The sequence below is a fragment of the Coccinella septempunctata genome, chromosome 3, assembly GCF_907165205.1.
Source record: "Coccinella septempunctata chromosome 3, icCocSept1.1, whole genome shotgun sequence".
Classification (NCBI taxonomy): domain Eukaryota; kingdom Metazoa; phylum Arthropoda; class Insecta; order Coleoptera; family Coccinellidae; genus Coccinella; species Coccinella septempunctata.
Genome location: NC_058191.1, coordinates 35386842 through 35409552, shown reverse-complemented (window position 1 = coordinate 35409552; position 22711 = coordinate 35386842). Strand labels below are relative to the sequence as shown.

At 35.8% G+C, this 22711-nt stretch overlaps 3 protein-coding genes across 4 annotated transcripts in view; 1 reads left to right on the top strand and 2 right to left on the bottom strand.

Annotated features, from left to right (window-relative positions):
- Positions 1-1068: 1068 nt before the first annotated feature.
- On the bottom strand, positions 1069-3317 carry LOC123310411. The gene is made up of 3 exons (XM_044893879.1): positions 3302-3317; positions 2336-2669; positions 1069-2189 (listed from the first exon to the last, which is right to left on the bottom strand). The coding sequence occupies exons 1-3, from the start codon at positions 3315-3317 to the stop codon at positions 1841-1843; spliced, it is 699 nt and encodes a 232-aa protein (XP_044749814.1). The 3' UTR covers positions 1069-1840.
- A 210-nt stretch (positions 3318-3527) lies between these two features.
- On the bottom strand, positions 3528-9049 carry LOC123310108. Its single transcript, XM_044893495.1, has 2 exons — positions 8906-9049; positions 3528-3878 (listed from the first exon to the last, which is right to left on the bottom strand). Exons 1-2 carry the CDS (start codon positions 9035-9037, stop codon positions 3540-3542), a joined length of 471 nt encoding a protein of 156 aa, XP_044749430.1. The 5' UTR covers positions 9038-9049; the 3' UTR covers positions 3528-3539.
- Positions 9050-11683: 2634 nt separating this feature from the next.
- The window catches only part of LOC123310010 (vesicular glutamate transporter 1), a 77764-nt gene continuing 66736 nt past the window's right edge, over positions 11684-22711 (top strand). Inside the window, exon 1 of one of the 2 annotated variants that reach the window (XM_044893369.1) lies at positions 11684-11929. In XM_044893369.1, coding sequence (XP_044749304.1) covers positions 11922-11929 — 8 coding nt within the window. In that variant the 5' untranslated portion in view covers positions 11684-11921. Of the gene's footprint in view, positions 11930-12228; positions 12314-22711 lie in introns of those variants that run through there. The other variant, XM_044893370.1, reaches the window with a different exon arrangement.

Here is a 22711-nt window from a genome sequence, read left to right as displayed (position 1 = left end):
ACCATCTCCAGCGTAGGGGCTTCCCAGAGTTGAGGGTGGAAAGGCACAAACGCAGATCTGGGGTCTGGGGTGGTGTTTATTAGCCAGAAATGATGAAGCGCATCTGACATATCTGGGGGCGATTACTGTACATCTTTTATGCATCGGGAACATCGACATATCGAAAACATTGATGTTACACTATAAAAATAACGATTGTGCGAAAATAGGTCCTTTCGTTTGCATAAAAAGTGTAGCACTTTTCTACACTCGATTCTAGTATTCGTTTGCTGATTGAATTTACACCAGTGTAGAGGAGATGTAGTTTATCCACATCTCCTTTTGACTATGTGTAGATAAACAACACTTCCTCTACATTGGTGTAAATCAAATCGAGTGTAGAAAAGTGCTACACGTTTTATGCAAACGAAAGGACCTATTATCGAACATTCAGTTAGGTATTGAAAAAATTGACCGCAACTAATTCTTTTTTTTTTCATTTCTTCTTTTCATTTCTTTTGACCTCTAGAATCTACTGTTAAAATATTTGGACGAGTCACCCTCTATACTTCTATACTAAGCAAGTACACTTGAAGTAGGTTCTAGTACGTATAGAGCATCTCAACATTCTCAACCGCTGTTGAATGCACTGTAGCACTCATACATCGTAAGCATTATTCATTCACCAATGAGAAAAAAGGTATGAGGATAAACTTTTTAATTTAGGATTTATGATAAAAAAGTTACTGAAATTTTCACATCGTAATTTCGAACATTTCTAAGTGTATTGATCTTCATCGATATTGACACGTATATTCATGTTTTTCTCAAATTTCTTATCCCATCTCTTTTATGCATGAATAATATACAGAAATCCATTCGGTTATCAGATGAATTTACTCCCCTGGCAACTATACTACTCTTTTGAAAAGTTTTTTCAAATCTTCTACAGTGGAAGGAACAATTGAAAAACAAAAGTCAACTCATTAATCAGTATTCATTTCAAAACTTAGTCTGAAATTTTTACCAAATCTTACTTCTTTTGTGGAGTGTCAAGTCGCCATTTTCTTTAAGTAAAATAAGTATATATTATATATTTCAATATTTTATTGAAATTTTTCCTACAACTCGCTAAATCACTACATTTTAACTAAATATTTACATTTGAGTCTTTGTACATTGAACTTGGTAAACGCTGAAAATTCCCAAGTCAACTGGATATTGTTTATTGTATATATATCTTCTTATTTTTCTACAAAGAAAATATTTATCGAAAAATAAAAAATATTGATTCAATGAATAAAACTTGAGTTAGTGGATTCAATGAAGAAAAACTGAAATTGCAAAACAGCGTAAAAGTTCAATACACCCTTAATAATACATCAAACTTCCTGAAGTATAAAGATAAATCAACTAAAAAATTGACATCTGAAAAGATGGAAGATTTGACAAACATTGATGAAGATTTAGAATAGGTACTTAGAAAGTGATGACAATACTGTACAGAGAGTGTAGTCATTCTTCAGATAAGTTTAGGTAAAAAACAATGAATAGAAAAATATATCAATGAGAAAATTAAGAATCAGAACAAGAAAGAGCAAAAATATCGAAGGTATTCAATCAATTTAATTCAAATGGCCAATATAATACACAATATACATATGATCCGATTTCTGAGATGTTTTTTTTTATAAATCACCGTAAAAGATTGAGAAAAAAATACCACAATTCCGCACCAAAAATAATGTTCTGCATTCTTTCGATCCATTCTGTTCAAGATAAAGTGGAATGAAATAACTATAAAGATAAATATGATGAATGCACCCTGAAATGAACCTAGATTTTATCAGTTGAAGACTGACTATTGTTGAGTGGTGGTTTCTTGTTCTTCTTCGTTTTTGCTAGTGGTGTTTGGTGACTCACTGGATGTGCTACTTGTCGAAGAATAGCTCTCAGTTGACGATTGCTCTCCAGAGTTACGATTCTGGATTTCGTCAATCCTGACCTTTGTTTCCTGAATAATACTCTCAGCTTCCTTATCTTTTTCTGAATTTTCGTTCGTTCGAGCCAGTGGCGTGTCATTATCGGCACTCTCCACAGCTATGCTCTCAGGATCATCGTTGCTGGCTGAATCAGAAGTTGGGGTAGTCTCGGGAATGCTGGTCGTAGTTTGTGTTGGAGTAGATAGTGGAAAAACGTTAGCGGGATGACTGAAATGAAAAATTAAAGATCAGCCAAAACTCGAATAATATAGAGGTGTCCCGAAATTCATGCAACAAAATTTGGTCAGAGTCTTTCCTGAAATCATTGGTATTGACACTTCTAAGATGTGATAAGTCTTTCGTTTTACACAAACCTGAAAAGATGAACTACTCCAGTGCCATGTTCTTCCAGGGGTTTGAAATCGGGAAAAGCTTCGACAAGAGCGTCAAAATTAAACCCAGGAATGTCGTTGGATAGGGCGAGGTTGATTTTTTCATTTTTCTCCTCGCTCGTTTTGGCGTCCAAAATATCGGAAGCTAATTTCCTAGCCTCGGGCTTCCTACTTCTCAACAAGTTCATTTTTTTGGAATCTGGTCCTGATACGAAGACGACGGTAGAAGTAGCACCATCGTCAAACTGGGTACGGTAACCAAAACCGTATTCAACGCCTTGAACTGAATCTGATTGGGGAATGTCCAAGCTACGACCTAAAAAAAGAATTGATTTGAGGAAAGGTAGCCCGAGAGAAGCTTTTTTAAGCGTACAACACTATCCAGGAAATGAGAGATGCCTGACTACAAACATAAGGGTCCTGTAGCGTTCCTCGAACAACTGAAGAACAGAAGAATCACCACTTGGAAGACTGGACCTGGTCGAAAGACCCTCCCAGTAAAAAGCAAGATTTGGCTATTATTAATTTGAGTACTGAAGGCATTTCTAACGACGAGGGTGATCCTCCACCAAGATCAGCAGAAGGTTTTTGACGCAGAGATGATATTCCTCTCAGTGCAATTGAAGGACAAGTTATGTACCTTTGATTATTTTTTTTTCTTCATTCATCATCAAGTCTCTGAATAAGTTTTGATGAAAGCTTTATTATTCACTTTTTTTTCTCGTTTTCTGCTCTGTTTCTTTGTTTCAGATATTATTTCGAAATGGAAAGAGGATGAAGAAATTTATAACAATGGAAAAGAAGCCCTTCAGTATCGAAAGCTTATTCTGTGAAAAAATTTGTCATCACTACACTACTCACGGGGAGACAGGGTTTTTTTACTGAAGTTTTTCCCTAAGCTCTTGTATCATACTCCAAATTGTATGGTAGGTACCCCGTCATACTAACCATTGCTAAAACTCATACCTACATATGCTATATTGTTTGATAACCAGAAATGTATTGCTTACATTCTAAATATATCTTCGAATCTAACTTTACCCAGCTTTAGTAGGCAGATATCACGCTGACATTATAGAGAAACACCACAAACATTTTTTTTATTGCCTTCTCTCCTCTCTGCTCACTCTGCCCAGTTTTCTGGTTTCTAAGAAAAGTTTTAGGAGCACCCACACTATATTTTGAATCACCCCTTAAACTTCCTCTTCTTCTTTACGGTTGGATTTAGAATCAACTTACCGGAAGTTTCCCGGTTACTACTTCTTGCTTGTTCCACATTTACCTGTGGAATCGGCGCTGAAAAGGCATGCTGAAAGAAAGGGTTGACGTTCTGGCTGAAGTAAAATGGCTGTGCGTGGTAGATTGATGGAAAGTCGATGAATGAATTCTGCGATATTTGCGACGTCAATGGTTGTTGATGAGCTATTGGAACAGCTGGACTAAAGTGTGATACAAACTGGGGCGTGATGTAGTATTGGGAAAACCCTGCAGATGCGAAGGCGATGCTGAAGGAAATGAGAACAATCTGAAAAAAATTCGATAATTCAATTGGAGTTGAAAATATTGCCTCAATTTAAACAAGCTACTCTTTATATCTTGTGGCTCGAGGAACACATCATTCCATATGTCTCTCCGATTTGAGTATGACCATGCAGGGTCCTTGAAACTTTAGTCCCAACCATAAAATTATCGAAAGAAATCTTGTTCTTTATTTTTTCCAAAATTGTAACACAGCTTGATTACCTTTTATCTCATCCTTTGAAATGCATTCAGTTCTTATTATTGGCTGTTTTAATGTCTGTGCCCAGTATTAGTGGAGATTGCCTTTTGTTTTGGCTATTTTTTATTCATGGCGTGGTGGGTTTAGGATATAGCCCATGGTTATACGTCATGATTGTGAGACCAGTAATCACTCATGGGTAATGGTCTGACTGCCAAAGCAAGTTAAAATAGTACCAGGAAAGCTCCCAGTAGAATACAGACAATACAGAGGATGGTCTGTGTTTACATATCACTCTATCCATGGGTTATCCAAGGGTACTGGAGATCATTAGAGCTCTTACACTTTTTATTCATATGGTGATAGATCCTAAGACTATCGAGGAAAGGTACAGATGATGAGAGAATTAGGAATCAGAGAACCTGGGCCTACTGACTAATTACATACCATCGGGAATCTTCCCAGTGACGGTAAAGATAACCCAACCCCAAAATCCTCAGAAGAAATTCTTGGACATGATATGCAGATGGTTCGAAAACCACGACAGGTACTTCAGGCAGAAATATTCTCCGAAAGCTGTGTCCTCGATTCTCAGATGATATGGGAATTACGCAAGAAAAACAAGGTCAAAAGAAGATACCAACATACTTGACAGAAAAGAAGCAAAAACTCCTTTCATTGGCCATTATAGGAAAATGTACTTCCAAAAGAAAAAAAAACCGAAGGAGAAATGCTCTGGATAACATTTCCGAGACTGGAACATCCCAGAAAGTTTTTTTTTTGGAGATCTACACTGCGAGATCTAAGAAGTATCTGTATTAAGAATATGCTCTTCATCTCCTTACTGAAATGTTATGGATGAGGAAGTGTAAGATAAACTTCGTTAAGAGCTTATGAATAAGGCAATTTATTGTTGAGATATTATATTTGACAAAGAAGTTATCATGAAATATAAATTGGGGTCTCGTTTAATCCCCAGATCGTTAATAAGAATGAGTTGATTGATTAATTGTTGAAAGGACACCAAATGATGAGATTTATGAAAGTTCATCGATATAACATCTGTTGATTGTTCGCTCAGACATGGAATCTCGGTAGCTTGGGCTTGACCATCCTCAATTGACACAATAAACCTCATTATTTGACCAGACTGCTTGTACGTAACAGATCGCCCTAGGACTGATGATAGCACTTTCACGTGAATTTTCACCAAAAACTATGCGATCCGTCTGCAGCATTGCGTAAGGTCTCCACCCATTTACGACCTTGGCCAATTGAGATTACAATTTCATCTGCCTCGCCAGTTGATTTAAAGGACCACTTCGGGTATTACCCAAATTGATGAGGTGCATGTCCATCCTAAATGTCAACCAAATATCAGATGATATTCCAGTTTAGCATGTAACATAATGGGAGCGCATAATCTGGTTCACTACGTTCCTTTGCAGTCCTTCAGAAGTTTACAGAGTGATTAAAATTCATATCTTCAGTATCAACTAATTTGGAGGAAACGTCAATTTTTATTTTGAATAATGCAAATCTTCTGTGTAAATGAGGAATTTATCGTAGAGGGTACATACCATCTAAGTGGAATGGAGAGTAAGAGACTTTTGTGTTTCTTCTGATAAGTGCAAAATGAAAAAAAAACGAAGATTATGGTGTGATTCCATTTTCCTGAGCATTCGTACAGAACCACCATGGTATACTTTTCCATTTGAAGAAAAAGTTAGCTGGGGTTGTAGCTAAGGAATTGAAAAACACTCAATTTTGTTGCCACGAAATAGAAGTATAAAATTAAAAATCAATTGACTGATTCCAGCGTTTTCATTTTGAGTTATTGGTTGAGAAAATACAAATTTAATTCCAGATTTTTGCCCTACCCTGCACTACATACCTTACTAGTTTTCTGATTGTTGTTTTAGGATTTAGGTAATTGATGAAATAGGTTTTGTAATTTTGTAATAGAGTACAGTTTTCAACATGTAGATCAAGAATTTATAAGGTTATTTTCATTCTAGTTCAAATTCGAGTTCAACATTGAATCTATATTAGTTCAGCCTGTCAAAATTGTACTGAATTCTCAAAGTTGAGCTAGCTTTGAACTCAGCTTGAACTGCACGACTGGGCCTCAATCTAGCATATTTTAAAAAGCCTGATACCTGCTGTATAGGTACTTAAAATTGTTGAAAGATGTATTTAAGATGTGGGTAATAAATTGCTGCTTTATGCTGTGAGTGTAAACTGAGTGATTAAATCTAGACTTCCCAACACGACTATTGAACTTGACTTTTACGACAAACGAAACAATTAACAACTCTAGAGTAGGCGCTTACTCTGATGCCTGCATGAAACTTTTCTTCGAATATTAACTAATCAATTCTTAAATTAATCGCTGAACCAAATCCAAGTATTGAAACGCCCAGAAATGCAGAATTATAACTTTGTATTCGAATCGAAACAAGCAAGGTCAATTTCCTGTTTGTTTTAAATTTTAAACTTGAACTTTAAAACAAGTACTGGATAGCATTGCGTTATACATATATATATTTTTTTTTTGGGGTACGCCCAAAACTTTTGATACACATTGATTAATCTTTTATATGATTGTAAATATCGAATTAGTTGAATTTTTTTATCCGGAATTCACGAAACTGGATTTTTCACTTCTTTCGATGAACTTGATGTCACTTATATGGTTGAACCTTGAGAAATGTTTTTTTTTCGAGATTTATATCAAAATTGCTATTCTGATTCCTGGTTGTTCAATTTTATGGTTTTCTTAAACCGAATCTCTATTATTCCAAATTATTCGAATCGTTTTCATGTTCACAATCCGTTAGTTCTTCCAAATTTCTATAGGGGTTTCAAAATTTTGTTCAACAGCATCTGATTTTCGTGCTATTATGGCTGGAGCTTGATTCATGCTTGGGATTAAACAAATGTAGTGCCGAAATTTACGAATATTAAATATTAGTTTCATTATCCGAGTGAGTAATTTTGCCCTTTCCGACAATTTCATCACATAAGACGCTCATTGGTGGTTTGATCTCGTAATTTTACCACTCTTATCTATCGTGAAATCACTAAGTACCAAATTCCACATGTTATGATTTCGAAAGCCAAGTTCACTAGTACACATAGAGGTATATAGAAATATTTAAATGTATACACCCACATAGCAAGCTGCAAACATTCAAGTCATAAAAAAGCAAATGTGAACCTTGACTAAAATGAATGAATTATTATTGGGACCATTTACCTACATAAACGGACATAATAAGTGGTCAAGAGTTATTAAACTGAATTGCATGTCATAAGTTTTTTTTTTACGTTGACAAAAGGAACAAAATTGAAAGTAGCCTTACTGATCTATTGAAAACTGAACTGAATGTTTTTATGACCACATTAGTTCAAGAGGCATTTGTGCAAAATCAGCTGATTTGAATAATGCTCGAACGTTGACAAATATCTGTTGAAAGATATTGAGTCAAGGATAGTGTTTCCAGGAAAAATTAATTCGGAAAAAATTTCATTTTATTCTATTGGATTAATAATATTCATTATAAGGGATGTATTTGAGTATTCAGTGAATTTGTCGTTAAAAAGCACACGCAATTTTCTAACCCTTGTATAAATTGTTATTAATGGTTTTCCGGAATAATGGAATAATATACAAAAAGTTTCATAAACATTACGAATAGGATATTAAACTCTGAGTAATTGGAAATCGAAAAAATCTTGTAGGCCTTTGTCCGGAAATGGTTCTTTTTTAAGATACAGGGCGTTACATGTTCTCCAAATAAATAACAAATTTCGATATTTTCGAAACTCTTGTATCCTAGCTAGAAACTGTAATTTTCAAAAATTCTTTTAATTTGAAAAGCTTTTTGATATTTGGATTTCCATACTTGAGTATTTTTCTGAATAACAAATGGTTTTCAATTTTTAATTGAAAAGTATTGCAATTTAGAGAAAAAATAAATGCAACGACTGTTTTCATTCTGAATTGAATAAGAATTGTAGAAATGATTCAAATTTTGCAAAAAGGCATTCATGTACTATTTTTTTTTTCATAAATGTGGAAGTCAATGCTAGTATGCACGCACTGTAATTACAGAAAACGTTAAATAATCACCTTAGAGACGTTTTAAGCTTTACCAAACCTCGTTCAAATATCTCAACACATTTTCCTGTACTGGGGAAATGGAAACGAAGCATTTTCGGACAAACCCCAAAGGACTTTTCCGACTCCTTCAAATAACTCAGGAAATATTATCCTGAATTTGTTCGCAATATTTATGAAACACCCTGTATATGAATTTCAGGCAAAGAAATAAAATAATGTGAAATAATGAGCAACATATTTTCCAGCAATCAGAAAAGTTCAATTATATTTAGTAGGTATTCTTGTACTCACAAATGCAATAGTTTTTGAGAGATAATTTAGGAATAATAATATCCTATCCCTATGAGCAAAAAAAGACAATACCACTCCACTATTCGAAAATTTTTCTTTTGAATGGCTCATTCGATGGAGATGCTTCCAAAAAAGGGAAAAATATGGCCAAAATGACAACTAAAATAATGAAATGATTCATAAGTTTGAAATTTCAATATCCAATGTTAAATTTACGAATATTATTGAATATAAAAAAATTTAATTCAATCTAACGGAAAAAATAATTATAAGCATAATTTTTTTCGTACTTAGTATTCTATTTTCTGCTCTGCAACGAAATTAAAAATTATGATCGTAGATTAAGCTCGTAACACAATAAGACTGGTTCTTATCAATAAAATTCTTCAGCGACTTGTCGCGGTGCAATACTCACTTTTGTGATCTCCATCTTCAAGACACGATGAACACAGCAAAATTCAGAACTGGTCTTCAGAGAGAATCCCAGGAGAATATATAGAATTAGTACCCTCTCCCTACCGCCAAAATGCGTCCTAAATTGATGCATTTTATCTAATGAAATGGATCACACCTCTGACATGTATCATTTTTTCGCAATTATCAACTGATTGATGACCGATAAGTCAGAATTGGGGTGATGGTGATCTTGTGGATTGGATGCATTTGCAACAACTTTCTTCTACACTTTGTTTTTCGTGGCTTGTTTTCGACGTTTTTTCTTTAAGGTCATTTTATAAGTATATTGCAACAAAAAATTGTTTTTTAATTATAAAAATGTCATATTAAATGAGCAGCAAAAATCTCTCAGCTACTAATGAACCTGGATTAGATTTCATGTAAATGATTTCATTCCTAAAATGTTAAATTGACCAAAAGACAATAAGACGTTTATGAAATTGCCCAAAAAAGAGTTTTCACGAAAAAAATTCTGCAAGATACCGAAATACAGTAATTAATTCCAAAGAAATGAGAAATATATACTTATCGAATTCAATAGGGTGATTTTTGACCAAGGACCCATCGCGCACAGAGTAATAGAGGACCATAAATGAGAAGTCAGAAATTGGTACTCATCTCTCAAGCCTACTAGTTTCTGAGATACTGATGACTGATGAGCTAGAGAAAAATGGATGGCACTTTTCCGACCTCGATTTTCAAAAGATAGTTAATGGCCAAAACACCATCCATCCATCTTCCTTTGTTTTCAAAATCAAGTTATAAGTGAAAACTCATTTTTCGGCTCTTTGAATTGGTGTATCTCTATTTCGTAAAGTTTCAGTGTTATCGAAAACAAATGTTACATTCTAGAGATACATTTTTGTGTAGAATGCAGAGAATGAGATTTTTTTCAGTCCCCCACTACAGAGATATAGAGATTACTTATTTTTTAAAATATAAACCCTGTGTTATTTTTACATATTCCAATCCCTCATTTTTTTTCTGATTCAGAATAAATAACAAACGTGTCTCTGATTGTTCTTTCAATAAAAAAACTCAAAAACTAGTTCGATCTAGTTGGCAGGTCATTTCATTGATAATATGAAAATGAACTTCATGCTCCTATATTGTGTCAGATTATTAAATGATATATTGAATTTCCTTAGGTTTATTATTCAGATATTGAAAACCTCAATATTATTACTAATATGAGAGACTTTGAAGATCATTTTAATTCCGGATATTTGAAAGGATGAAAAATTTTCTGATATATGAATCACTTTCAGGAGATTTTATAAACCTGGATTCAACTGAATATGTTCCGAAACCTCAACTAGTAGATAATCTAAATAACAGTACCACAGCCTTTTCAAACACCTTCACAAATAAGGCTGTGCCACTACTAGTAGAGGTTAATTGGTAAATATGAAGTAGTCATGGAAATTCTCATAATTTCCTCATTTCCCGAGCATCTTCTCGAATATCCGGAATAAAAGTGATCTCCAAAATCTCTTATAACCTTACACAACATAAGAGCATAAAGTTCATTATCATATTATAAATGGAAACGACCTGCCAACTCGACCTAACTAGTTTTTGAGTTTTTTTATTGGAAGAACAATTAGAGATACAACTTATATTACATATTTTGAATCAGAAAAAATGTGGGACTGGAATATGTAAAAATAACATAGAGTTTATATTTAAAGAAATGAAAGTTACCACTGGAGTGGCGGTCTGAAAAAATCTTTGAGTACACGCCACTGCGTTCTACATGAAAAAATGTCTCTAGAATGTAACATTTGTTTTTCGATATCACTGATACTTTACGAAATAAAGGCACCAGTACAAAGAGCCGAAAAATGAGTTTTCACTTTTAACTTGAAAACAAAAGAAGACACATAGGGGATGCAGTTTTGGTCGGAAACGTGCCATCCATTTTTCTTGATTTCAATGATATTCGCAATCACGATTTGTACATATGTCGGATTATCCCCGGGTTTCATAAAGATTGATCGGGGAATCAACGCTTGATTGACGAATAGACGTCAATTTGTTTTCAATCAATAATTCAGAATGATCATTCAGAATATCATTCTCGTATCAAATTGAGATGTTCATACGTCCATTCAATAATTCTCAATAGCTACTTTCTCAATATATTCAGAAATTAAAAGGTTTCAGTGATTTCGTTTGAGAAATCGAGTGACTGTCAAATCGTTGATCGGGCAATCAAAGTTTTATGATTTTTATTTTGATAAATTGACAGATGTCAAGAAGTGTTTGAATAATTTGTTCATATTGTATTGTCTTGTATTTCTCTTTACTCATTGCTCTTTCTTTCCACTCCTGATTGCTTATAGTTTTCTTCATTTTTATCTCCATTGAGTCGGTTGAATCTCAATGAAACAATGCTTATAAAAATCGGATATTTTGTAAAATCCAGAACTCATTTGCGTTTTGCGCCCGAGCTACCCCAACGTTTTACATCAGCGAGGATTCCGACTCAGCGAAATCAGTGAAAGGAATCCGCCGAAACAATTGCCCCACTGATTCCCAAAATGGCCGCCCAGCAAAACCCACGTTTTTTGGAAAGATTGAAACAATGAATTATTTGCTGAACTCCTGCCCCCGGATCCTCATTGGGGATGGGGTTGGTTTCGGAATCCGGATACAGTAGAGGGACACCAATCGCAACAAGATTGCGGGACATGCGTGGACGCCATGCTAGCCCGGATTTCCCAAGCAGCAACATTTTCCGGAACGTAGGGAGCTCCTCGCTGGAGAATTTCCCGACAGTGTGGTGAAAATCGAGGTATTTGACTGAAATTACCCCGTGGCAATTTTGTTTCGTTGATTTGGAGTGAAGGTATCACATGAATTTTTGATTTTTTCAAATCATCTCGGTTCATCAGCTGATGGCGGTTTCCAAAAGTGTTGGAGTGAAGTTTTGAAGTTCTTGAGATTATCCAAGAAGGCTCCCGGGATTCAACATGGGTTGGTGAGTACACCCAACAAAAATACTCATCGAAAAATGACGAAAATGATGGTACCCAAGTTACCAACAAGACGTTTCAATTTTCCTAATTCCTCGTGGCGCCATATTGGATTTCAGATGTAGGCCATCAGTCTGTGACATTGAGATGGCCCCCGCAAAATTTTGAGACCTCAGGGGAGTGAAATCGATGAGATTGTATGACCCCCCCACCATTTGATAGCTGAGGTTTCAGTCTCCTCCCCTTAGGTAGTACAGCTTGATTAAAATTTTGAAGTATCAATCTCAGTTGTTTGCAGTTTTGAGGGTAATTAAAACTTGGGAACTTCAACCGGCGAGTTAGTGAGTTTTACGTTGAATTATATCAGGATTTTTTCAAGATGGGCCAGGGTGAGTGAGAAGTGACTTAAGTCATTTGTTATGTCTCAGTGAGTTATGTGGAGGTGCAAATGAATTCTGGAGTTTTGAGAAGTTGTGGAGTTAAAAGTAAATTTATTTCATTTTCCGCAGTCGGTTGAGAGATGATTCAGATCAGCATGTTTGAGTTTTGAAGAGGGATTTATTTCAGAAACTTTTTTACCAAAGCCGCTGTCAGCGATTAAGTGAGATATTGAAACTGGTTTTTGATAGGGTTACGTCAGTTACAGTACTCTTCAATGAAATTTTACATTGGACTCTTGAGCGTCAAACCAAATGTGATTTTTCCATATTCCGATTTTTTTTCCATCTTGGAATCACGTCATGCATTGAATAATTCATTCATTGCTGTATCCCGTTACCGAAAATAAATCTACAAAAAGACTCGAAAACTGAACTATCGGTGCGATCAAACTTAAAATTTCTGAGGGATACTTGCGACTGTGTGCCTTCCTGTGACTGAAGAGACCGTGAACTACAGATCCTTCCACACTCCGGGCATGGATAGTCACTAACCAGATCTGGCCGCCGCCGTATTCTTCTCGAGTCTCCATTATAACTGTGGACCATAGACCTCCACTGTGATCTGTCTAACTCTAGTTGTTCCCAGTTATGATTGACATTAACTGATTTTAGGGATTGATGCAGTATATCCTTAAACCGCTTATACCGAACTCCTGGTTTCCGAACTCTCTACTCTCTCTGTGAATTCGCCATACAGAGCTATTTTGGGAGCCTTGTATCTTGCATCCTCAGAATGTGCTCCATCTGAGTTGGTCCCTCGTTACATGAGTCTCAATTGTTATACAACTCGCGCGCTGCAAGACTTCTGCATTTGAAACTTTGTGGAACCATCTGATGTGCATTATTTGTCTTAGATGACGCTGTTGCGTTTGTTCAAGCTGTTTCATGTGTCGCCTGTAGGGCGTCCAGCTTTCGCTTCCGTAAAGAAGCGTTGAGAGGACCACTGCTTTGTAAACAGCTGTCTTGGTCTTCCGATTGAGGTCGAGATTTCGAAACACTCTGTCTAGCTTCAAGAATGCCCGTGATGCTGAATTGATACGGTTGTGTATTTTCGTGTCCTGGTTAGCCCTAGTATAAAGGTTTACAATGGAGTATAGGAAGGCGACTAATTTTCATTATCTTACTTTCAGCGGCGTTTTATGGAATGATTCTTCTATAATGAAATCAGTTACTCTGAAGTGCTTCAATTCTGATTTCCCTAAGAAATTGTTTGGATTGACTCGAACCAATATCAGTCAATCATCAATCGCGGATCGATCATCAATCGACTAATATCTGTCTAGACAATCCTCATACTAGTTAAACGGAATATTTGTTCTTCTGATTTAAGTGTTGGTAACGGAATTCTTTTCCTTATGTTAAACATTTTTGAGTTATTCACCACTAATCTTTTTCAATGCCAAAAGAAAAATTTCTTTGATAATATATTACATTGAGCTGTATACCAGCTACTACTATTAACAAAATAAATTTATTCGATATATTTTTCTGCTAATTTTGGGTTGGGATTGATAGTCGATCCAATTTTCAAAAGAGGATTTTTGAATAATAGATTACTTCGTCTTTCATATAATAAGCCTTTAGTAATAATAATAATAAGCCTTTATTTCCAACAGGTAAAACACCCAATTACAGGAAGTTTAAATATGTTAAAAAAATATATATAAACCCATATGATAGCCTAAATATAAATGAAAAATATTACAACAACAAAAAAATGCAAATAAAAATCTGGAAATAGAAACAATGCCAAAATTACTGAGCCCACAACAATGAACATTAACAGTAAAAGGAAAAAAAAACCAAAAAAAAATTCAAATTGTATAAATCCCTAATTGAATTGATTCACTCGACCACACCAATATACGCCTTCAGGATTTTATCCAAGGAATCAACAAATAAATCAACTTTATCTGCTATCTGATTATATATATCACACATATAATGACTTGGCGACTGCAAGCTCAAATTTGTCCTTCCCGATCTCAAATAAAAAAGTGTTCTACCTCTACTCTCTAAACGTGGAGTTAAAATTGGAAGTTTCTCTAACAGTGCTGGGCAGTCAATCCTGTTATTCAACAATTTGAACAGAGTATTGAGAGCTAAAAGAGCTCTTCTAGTTTCTAGCGGCTGAGCACTGAATCTTTTTAGAAGACTCTTGTGGTCACAACCTATTGGAGGGTAAACAGAGTCCAACCTCCAAACTAAAAATTTGTAAAAACGCCGCTGAACCGCCTCTAACCGATTCACATGGCATTCATAAATTGGGCGCCATATTATGCTAGCGTATTCAAGCTTACTCCTTATCAAGGAATTGAATAGGGATATTAATGTACGAGTGTTCAAGAAGTATTTGCTATTACGCACTATAAACCCATATGTCCTGAATGCAGAGGATATCGTATTTTCAATGTGGGGCACAAAAGAACATTTATCGTCGAATAGAACACCTAAATCCCGAGTCTGCGTCACACGATTCAAATCATTTCCGTTCAAGTTATAAGGATACCGAATTGAAAACTTTTTTCTAGTATAAGATATTACATGACACTTTTCAACATTCAAGCTCAAGCAGTTAAGAACACACCAATGATATAATCGGTCAATCGCATGCTGCAGTTCAACACAGTCCAGCAAAGATTTGACTTTCAGAAAGAATTTAAGATCATCAGCAAAAAGCAAACCCAAAACCTCCATTCCATCGAGCAAATCATTTATGAATAAAATAAATAAAAGCGGTCCCAAATTCGATCCCTGAGGAACCCCGGACGATGCGGGAAATGCCATTATGTCATATGGACATAAGGCATGTTTTCCAGAAGAATATATTGCTTCTCCTGATGTTGAAGAAACAAAAAAGAAAAAAGAGTGGAGGAAAAACATTTCCAGGAGAAATAATTTAGTTATACTGAAATTAAAGTTAAATCGTTCAATTGAAGTACAATCGAAACACAACGACTCTGCTGTAATATTAATCGCGAAAGGTGTCATATGACACCCCTGTTTTTTTCCCCTCGCAAAGAAAGCTGGGAGATAAATATAAATCAGGCAATAAAACCCTCAGCGAAAATGATCAATTATATCCGGTATCTATCATTCTCGTATTTTTACGTTTCGCAGTTTCATCTTACTCGGCTGCTGACTTTTATTAGCTTCTGCTTCCTCTTAAGGGTTCAGAGTATTGCGAAAATGGATTTTTTATATCTGATACCATTGTTTCCAGTTGAAATAGATATCTCTTGTTATTTCCTGGATTTAATTTTTGACTAGTCATTTGTGATATTCTTCCATGTGAACTTCTTTGTAACATTCATGTTCTTTGTAATGTCTTACATATTGAGGATCCACTCGACAATGGCAAGCCCAAGATATGGACTGTTGAAAACGTTCTACATGAATTATTCAGATATATATTATTTGACAATTTTTCCAGGTTTTGCTTTCATGTTACTGACATGTATAAGAAGAATAAAAAAAAATTATAATAAACTTTTTTAATCTAAACTATTTTATCGAGTCTTAAAATTTTCCTCTACTTTTTCCCTTGTTTAGTCTAAAACGAATTTGTGGTACTGTAAAATCTCAACATCTTCCTAAAAAGCTCAGTTATATAAGGTAGCGCAAAGAATTCAGGTCCTCTTATACTTTCATAATCCCATGGATTTTCAAACTTCACTCGGAAATTATACAAATAAGTGGAAACAATGATACTGAGAGATACCTCGGTATATGTATAATTTTTTCACTTTTTTCTGCCCACTTTCTTGATCTTGACCTCATTTTTGTGATTTAACGAAATTTATTATATTTCATTTTATTTTTCTTATTTCTTATAGGCTTTTCAAGCAATATTTGAAATAAAGTAAAGAAAATTGTAGAAATTGAAGGTTTAATCTATTCATTTCGCCAGAGACATTTTTTGGATTGAAGTTTTCCATACAGAGTGAGAAAAAAAGTAACGGACAAAGTTGATAACGTCAGTAATATTGAATTACTGGTAGATTCGGGTGACTTGGGACGATTGTTGAATTCAACATGTCACATTTTCAAAACGGTGACCTATTTTTATCTGAAGAAGAGGTTCGAATATGCTTAATGACTCAGACTATTGATTGAGATATATACCATGCTTCAGAATTCAGATATAAATTTTGAAAAAAATAAAATATACTTGTCCCTAGTCACCCACCGATTTGGGAGGCTTGGGACACAAGTTGAAATCTATTGATTTCTCAACTCTCAAATGAAATAGATGACTTGGGACGGTGTATAGTTTCGAAAAATTAGAATTTGTGATTATATAGTTGAAATTCGGTAGGGAAATTAAATGATAAACCCCTATTACAGCGAAAGTAAATATATTGCAACTCAAATGTAAAGGAACTAAACAAAACAAGGGAACTTTGATTTCTCTCATTCTTTGGCGATTTCCTTGTGGAAATAACGTTAATAATAATATCAAGCGAAAAATCGGCATATTTTCTGCTGCCAATGCGCCGCTTGTATCTATTCGGCATTGTCCCAAGTCACCCTATGAAACAACAAAATAAACTAATGAGATTCGTGTTGCCGTTTGAATTGCAAACACCTTGTTTCATGACATATCTAATATTCCAATATCCCGCGTATCCAGAAAAAAAATACACCTGCACAAAGTGAAACATATGTACAGAACACTAGAAAGTATAAGGCCATTAAAAAAGGCGCTTTTACTCTCCTGAATTCGGTAATATTTCCTGTCGATTCAAACGCTCTGGTCACGACAAACTCAACAGGAATTAATTAATAAACTAATCGAAAAGACGCTACACAATCTTATAAGTTTGTCCCTTCACTCATAAATGGTAAGAAACAAACAGAGCTTTAAGGGGGTTAATTGTCCCAAGTCACCCGAATCTACGGTAGGCAACATTTTATGTATAATTGAGGATTCTATCATGCAGCCTCTATGAAAGGCTTTTTGTGCCAAGAATGGCTTTTTGTTGCTGAGGATGATTTTCCTTAGAAAGCCTCCTACAAGATTTTATACTCAAAATGCCGAAAACTTTCCAAGAAAAAATATATACTTCTCCCCACGGTACCACCCGTGGACCATTTATTGCATTTCATTTCATTGAGGCTGAAAAATCTCAGACCTGTACAAGTTCCCACTAACTTTCCTCTTGTAGTTTCTGAAAAAATTACACTGTGCGGAGAATTTATTTCTAAAGAGGAGCCTTTCCGGATATAGGTTTATATGAAGTTTTCACCCTATTTTTCCACGTAGAATAGACAGTTGAATATTTCCAACCTAATCTGCGGACATTCTGTATATTCATTTCTAATATTGAAAATGTATGAAAATAATATCCATTACGCTATTGATACGATTTAATAGTGAAAAAAATTCGTATCTTCCGCCTATTGTATTGATTTAATAATTTCTCGCAATGTCGCCAACTCCCTAATAAATATCCGAATCCTGTTTTGTAGGACCGTTCCCCATAACATAATCTGGAATATAATCCGTACAATTCTATATTACGACGGGCGGAAGGGCCTGTATGGAAAAAGCCATTTCGCAACTGGCTGCGACTCGACGTTAATATAGTTCTTTGGTGTGCACTGGGCCTTGAAGATAACGCTTTAATCCCAGATTTATGTTGTATAGTAGACGCTGCCTTGCCCTCCATACCATTTATGCCCCACAGTCGATTTCACATTTTCGCCAGAAAATTCGGAGCATGCTGGATTGTAGCATATTTTTTGAGGGGTATGTTCCTCCATTTATTCCTGTTGTACGGAGTTTCAAAAGCATCTGAAAGAATAAGATTTCTTCAAGATGAAAAGTATAAAATTTTTGGACGAAGAATTGCTTTATGAACTTGATTGTTGGATCGAATGTAAGCACGCCATCTCACCAAATTAAATAGACAGTTTTCATTTAATGAACATCCAAAGTCACACTGTGTCATTTCGCTGTTTTCAACGAAACAGCAGATTGTCGAGTAGGGTTGATATTCATCCACCGAAACCAATCCCCGTTCCACGTTTTGTGATATCGATATGCTGAAAGGGACCCTTCGCGTCAGAGTTGGATATTATAATAGGCTTTCCTGATGAAAGCGCGATCACGAAACAGGGATCCCTGCTAATGGCCTGATTAAGAGATTGTGACAATCTAATGGCCGTGCGCCGTTACTGTGTAATGCCCTTAACGGACTTTCTTGATGAAGTCCCTTTTGTGAGTTGCAAATTAGGCAGGGCAGTTATTAAAAATGGATACCTCGGCAGAAGGGATTTCTGAACGAAGCCGCACGAATTCTAATCTCTCTGGCGGAGAAGTTGGAGGTTGGAGGAGCAGGGATTTAATCCGAAAGTTTCGCAAAAAAAAATTTATTCGATATAATTCAAACGTGATGAAAGTAGAGGGTGTGTTTGGAACCTCAATTGGGTTGTGAGTATACTGGCAATTGAGAAAAAGCTCCTGAAGCTCATGTTCTTGGTCTTGGCCTATGGTGATAGAGCTTTTTAGCTTTGGGGCTCAAATCCTGCGTTTTTGATCTCTCAGTAGGATACAATAGGAATGTCGACAACTAGTCCCATTGACCCAAGAACTTCATCACATTGAAGCTGTCGCCAATAAGGGTTTCCGAGGGTATGTCGAAGTCAAATACAGGGTGAGTCTTCCACTCGTATAAATATTTCAACAGAAGAATCTTGAGGTCAAAAGAAACACTTTGTTCTTATACCATTTGTTCTGATTCGACCCTGATAAGAAAATAGAGCCATTTTAGGTTTTCATAAGGAGCTTTGCCACCCCTGGAAAAACCGCAACGGCATATTATAGGAGAAAATATGAAGAATACTTTCATTTCAAATGTTCATTAGATAACTTGAAAGCTTACGAAAAAAGCACGAGAAGAGTGAAGAGACCAGCTCCAAGTCATCCGCATGGCGATACGCCTAAAGAAGTAAAAGATCTTATACAAGAAAATCGAAGACTAAGAAGAATATATAGGATGAACAAAAATGATCTGAATAGAAGGAACCTCAACCGACATAGCCAAGTTCTGAAAAATGCCCTGAAAGATCTAAGAACAAGCAGATGGAACAAAAGGGTGCAAGAACTGAATACAATCGATCATTCTGCATGGAGAATGCAAAAAAGCCTACGAGGAGAAAAGACTAAAATTCCACCCCTACACGGAGAAAGGGGAATGGCTTATACCAATACTGATAAGGCAGATGCATTGGCGGACTCGATCGAACGAGAATCGAGAATAAATTACAGGATAGACGACGATAATGAAGATTTGGAAGAACTGGTTGAAGAAAATGATGAAGAAATGGATGAATTACCAGCGACTGCTGAAATAGACAAGCCAACATCGCCAAATGAAATCAGGGAAATAATAAGAAGTTTGAAGAAGAGGAAAGCTCCCGGAAGCGATAAAATAACGAATGTTATGTTAAAGAAATTACCTAGAAAAGGTATAGCCGCTCTAACAAATATCGCGAATGGAATTATGAGGACAGAACACTACCCAGAAAAATGGAAAACAGCAGAAGTCATAGTATTCAATAAACCATTCGAAGAGAAGAAGTTTCCACAAAACTACAGACCGATAAGTCTACTGTCGGCTTTAGGAAAAGTAGTAGAAAGAATTATCGCCACGAGGCTAAATGAGGAAACCGAAAATCTGGAACTAATTCCACCAGAACAGTTCGGATTCAGAAGAGAGCATTCAACAGAACAACAATTATTGAGGCTCACAGAGTACATAACAGAGGGATTCCAAAATAAACAAGCTACAGGTCTTGTTTTACTAGACGTCGCCAGAGCATTCGACAGAGTATGGCATGAAGGATTAATATATAAGATGAGATGTGCTGGATATTCGATCAAAATATGCAAGTTGATACGGAATTATCTCAAAAATAGAAGATTTTACGTGAAAGTGGGAGGAGAATGCTCCTCAACAAGAGATATAGAGGCTGGAGTACCCCAAGGATCAGTACTTGGGCCACTTCTGTACAACATATACATCCACGATATTCCGAAAAATCCAAGAACCATGCTAACGTTATATGCTGACGACACAGGCATAGCAACTCGACACCGAAACCCTGAAATAATAGAACGAGTTCTACAAGAGTCGATTGACGAAACAAATGACTGGTGCATAAAGTGGAAAATCAAGCTCAATGGACAAAAGAGCCAAGCAATATTACTACAGAAGAGAAGACTACGACCCACAACGAAACTGGATGTTGACGGCGAAGAAATCGACTGGAAAAATGAAGCCAAATATTTAGGAATAACGCTTGACAAAGGACTTACTTGGAAAAGTCATATCAAACAAGCAATCGACAAAACGAAAGCAGCGATGAATAGACTCTATCCTCTGATAGGAAGAAGAAGCCACATGTCGAAAGAGACAAAATTGAAGATAATCAAAGCCGTTGCTAGGCCTCAACTGACTTATGGATCAGTTGCCTGGGGTTTCGCGGCAAAGAGCCATATCAAAAGAATTCAGGCCACTGAAAACAAGCTGCTACGATGTGCAATAGATGCACCTTGGTTTATCAGGAATAGACAGATTTATAAGGACCTGGAATGGGAAACCATAACGGAATTCATGAACAGAAAAGCAGAGAAATTATTCGAAACAGCGAAAAACCATCCGAATCAAGAACTCAGGAGACTAGTGGACTACGACCCAGAGGAAGACAAAAGGAGAATGCGAATTTACCGAAGGAGACCAAGAGATCAATTAAAAAGAGATTAAAATAACAACAGAAACTTATTGAAAAATTCAATAAAGTGTTAATCCAATAGAGGATAAACACATAAATCCCAGCACGATAGTGTGCGAGAAGAAAACCGATCAAGAGATGAACGGTTTATAGGCAAATGCCCGGAACCAAAATTCAAGAAGCAGTAGGGTTTTTAGTGGGTCTCGAGCTCAGGAGAGTGAGAAACCCCACACTGTTCCCCCTCAGGAGATGAGGGTGGTTCGTCTGTCTTGCAGATTTTCCCCCTGCTACATCAAAAAAAAAAAAAAAAAAAAAAGATAACTTCCAACTTAGTTTCAAGAGTTGGGTTCTTTGAATTTTCGATGGAAGACGTGGGTGATATCTTGTGTTCGAAAAAGATTAATCAAGAAAATGAAAAAGTATATTCCGAAATTCATTTCATTCGATAAAACCGTTTGTGAGATAGAACTAAAAATACCATTTTTCTATAGTTCTTCAACAGACTGTCCCCGGGTTTCATAAACCTTGATCGGGGAATCAACGCTTGATTGACGAATAGACGTCAATTTGTTTTCAATCAATAATTCAGTCATAATCATTCAGAATATCATTCTCGCATCAAATTATGATGTTCATTCGTCCATTCAATTGTTCTCAATTGCTACTTCTTCAATATATTCAGAAATGAAAAGGTTTCAGTGATTTCTTTTTAGAAATCGAGTGACTGTCAAATCGTTGATCGGACAATCAAAGCATTATATGAAACTCGCTATGTATCTTTTAAACCGAGCCGATTCGGAAAAAATGGTAAAGGAAAAAAGAGTTTATTTTGACCTCAAGAATCTACTATTAAAATATTTGTTCGAGTCAAAGACTCATCCTGTATAGTTGTCCTACCCAATTTCTAGATAGGAGTATCTGCTCGATGAAAAAATGATAAGGTTCATTATCATTGCAATGCGAAAATATCAATCTTAAACGTATCGAAAGGCCAGACAAGTGCAAACTTTCAGTTCGAACTTTGATTTGAGAAATGAGCCTGGCGATGTTTCCCAATCTCATTTGTGGTAACGGTGTGTTTACGTTTCCCGGGAGGCTCCCCAGCTCGGAATAGCTCCTTGGGGATACGAATTGATTCCCAGAAAGGGAGCCAGTTGGAATGGAAGATGTATACTGATATAACTGGTGAGCCAGAGAGCTTCAGATTCCAATCGAGTTTTAAAAGATGTTTCGAACGCTACTTAGACAATAAGGTACAAAACTAGAAATTATTGTCACATATACAGGGTGAACTGAAAACATTAAAAACATCTAGAATCAAGGTAAAGTTTTTGAGTTGACTGGCATATATTTTACTGCATTTTTTTATCATTGTAGTAACCTCTACCTACATTTCCAATGTTATTGTCTTGAGTTTTATATAATAATTTTCTGATTTTCTTTCTATAGATAGGTACATATACTCCATTCACTTTTATTTTAGCACTCGGTTGGCCGTGGAAATTTGACACATTTCACTCTGTAGAGTACGAAAATGTAGAGTTATGACGCTTGTCAAAACTTTTTTGGGTTTTAAATCAACGCTATGTTGCCCGTTCTACGTAAAAG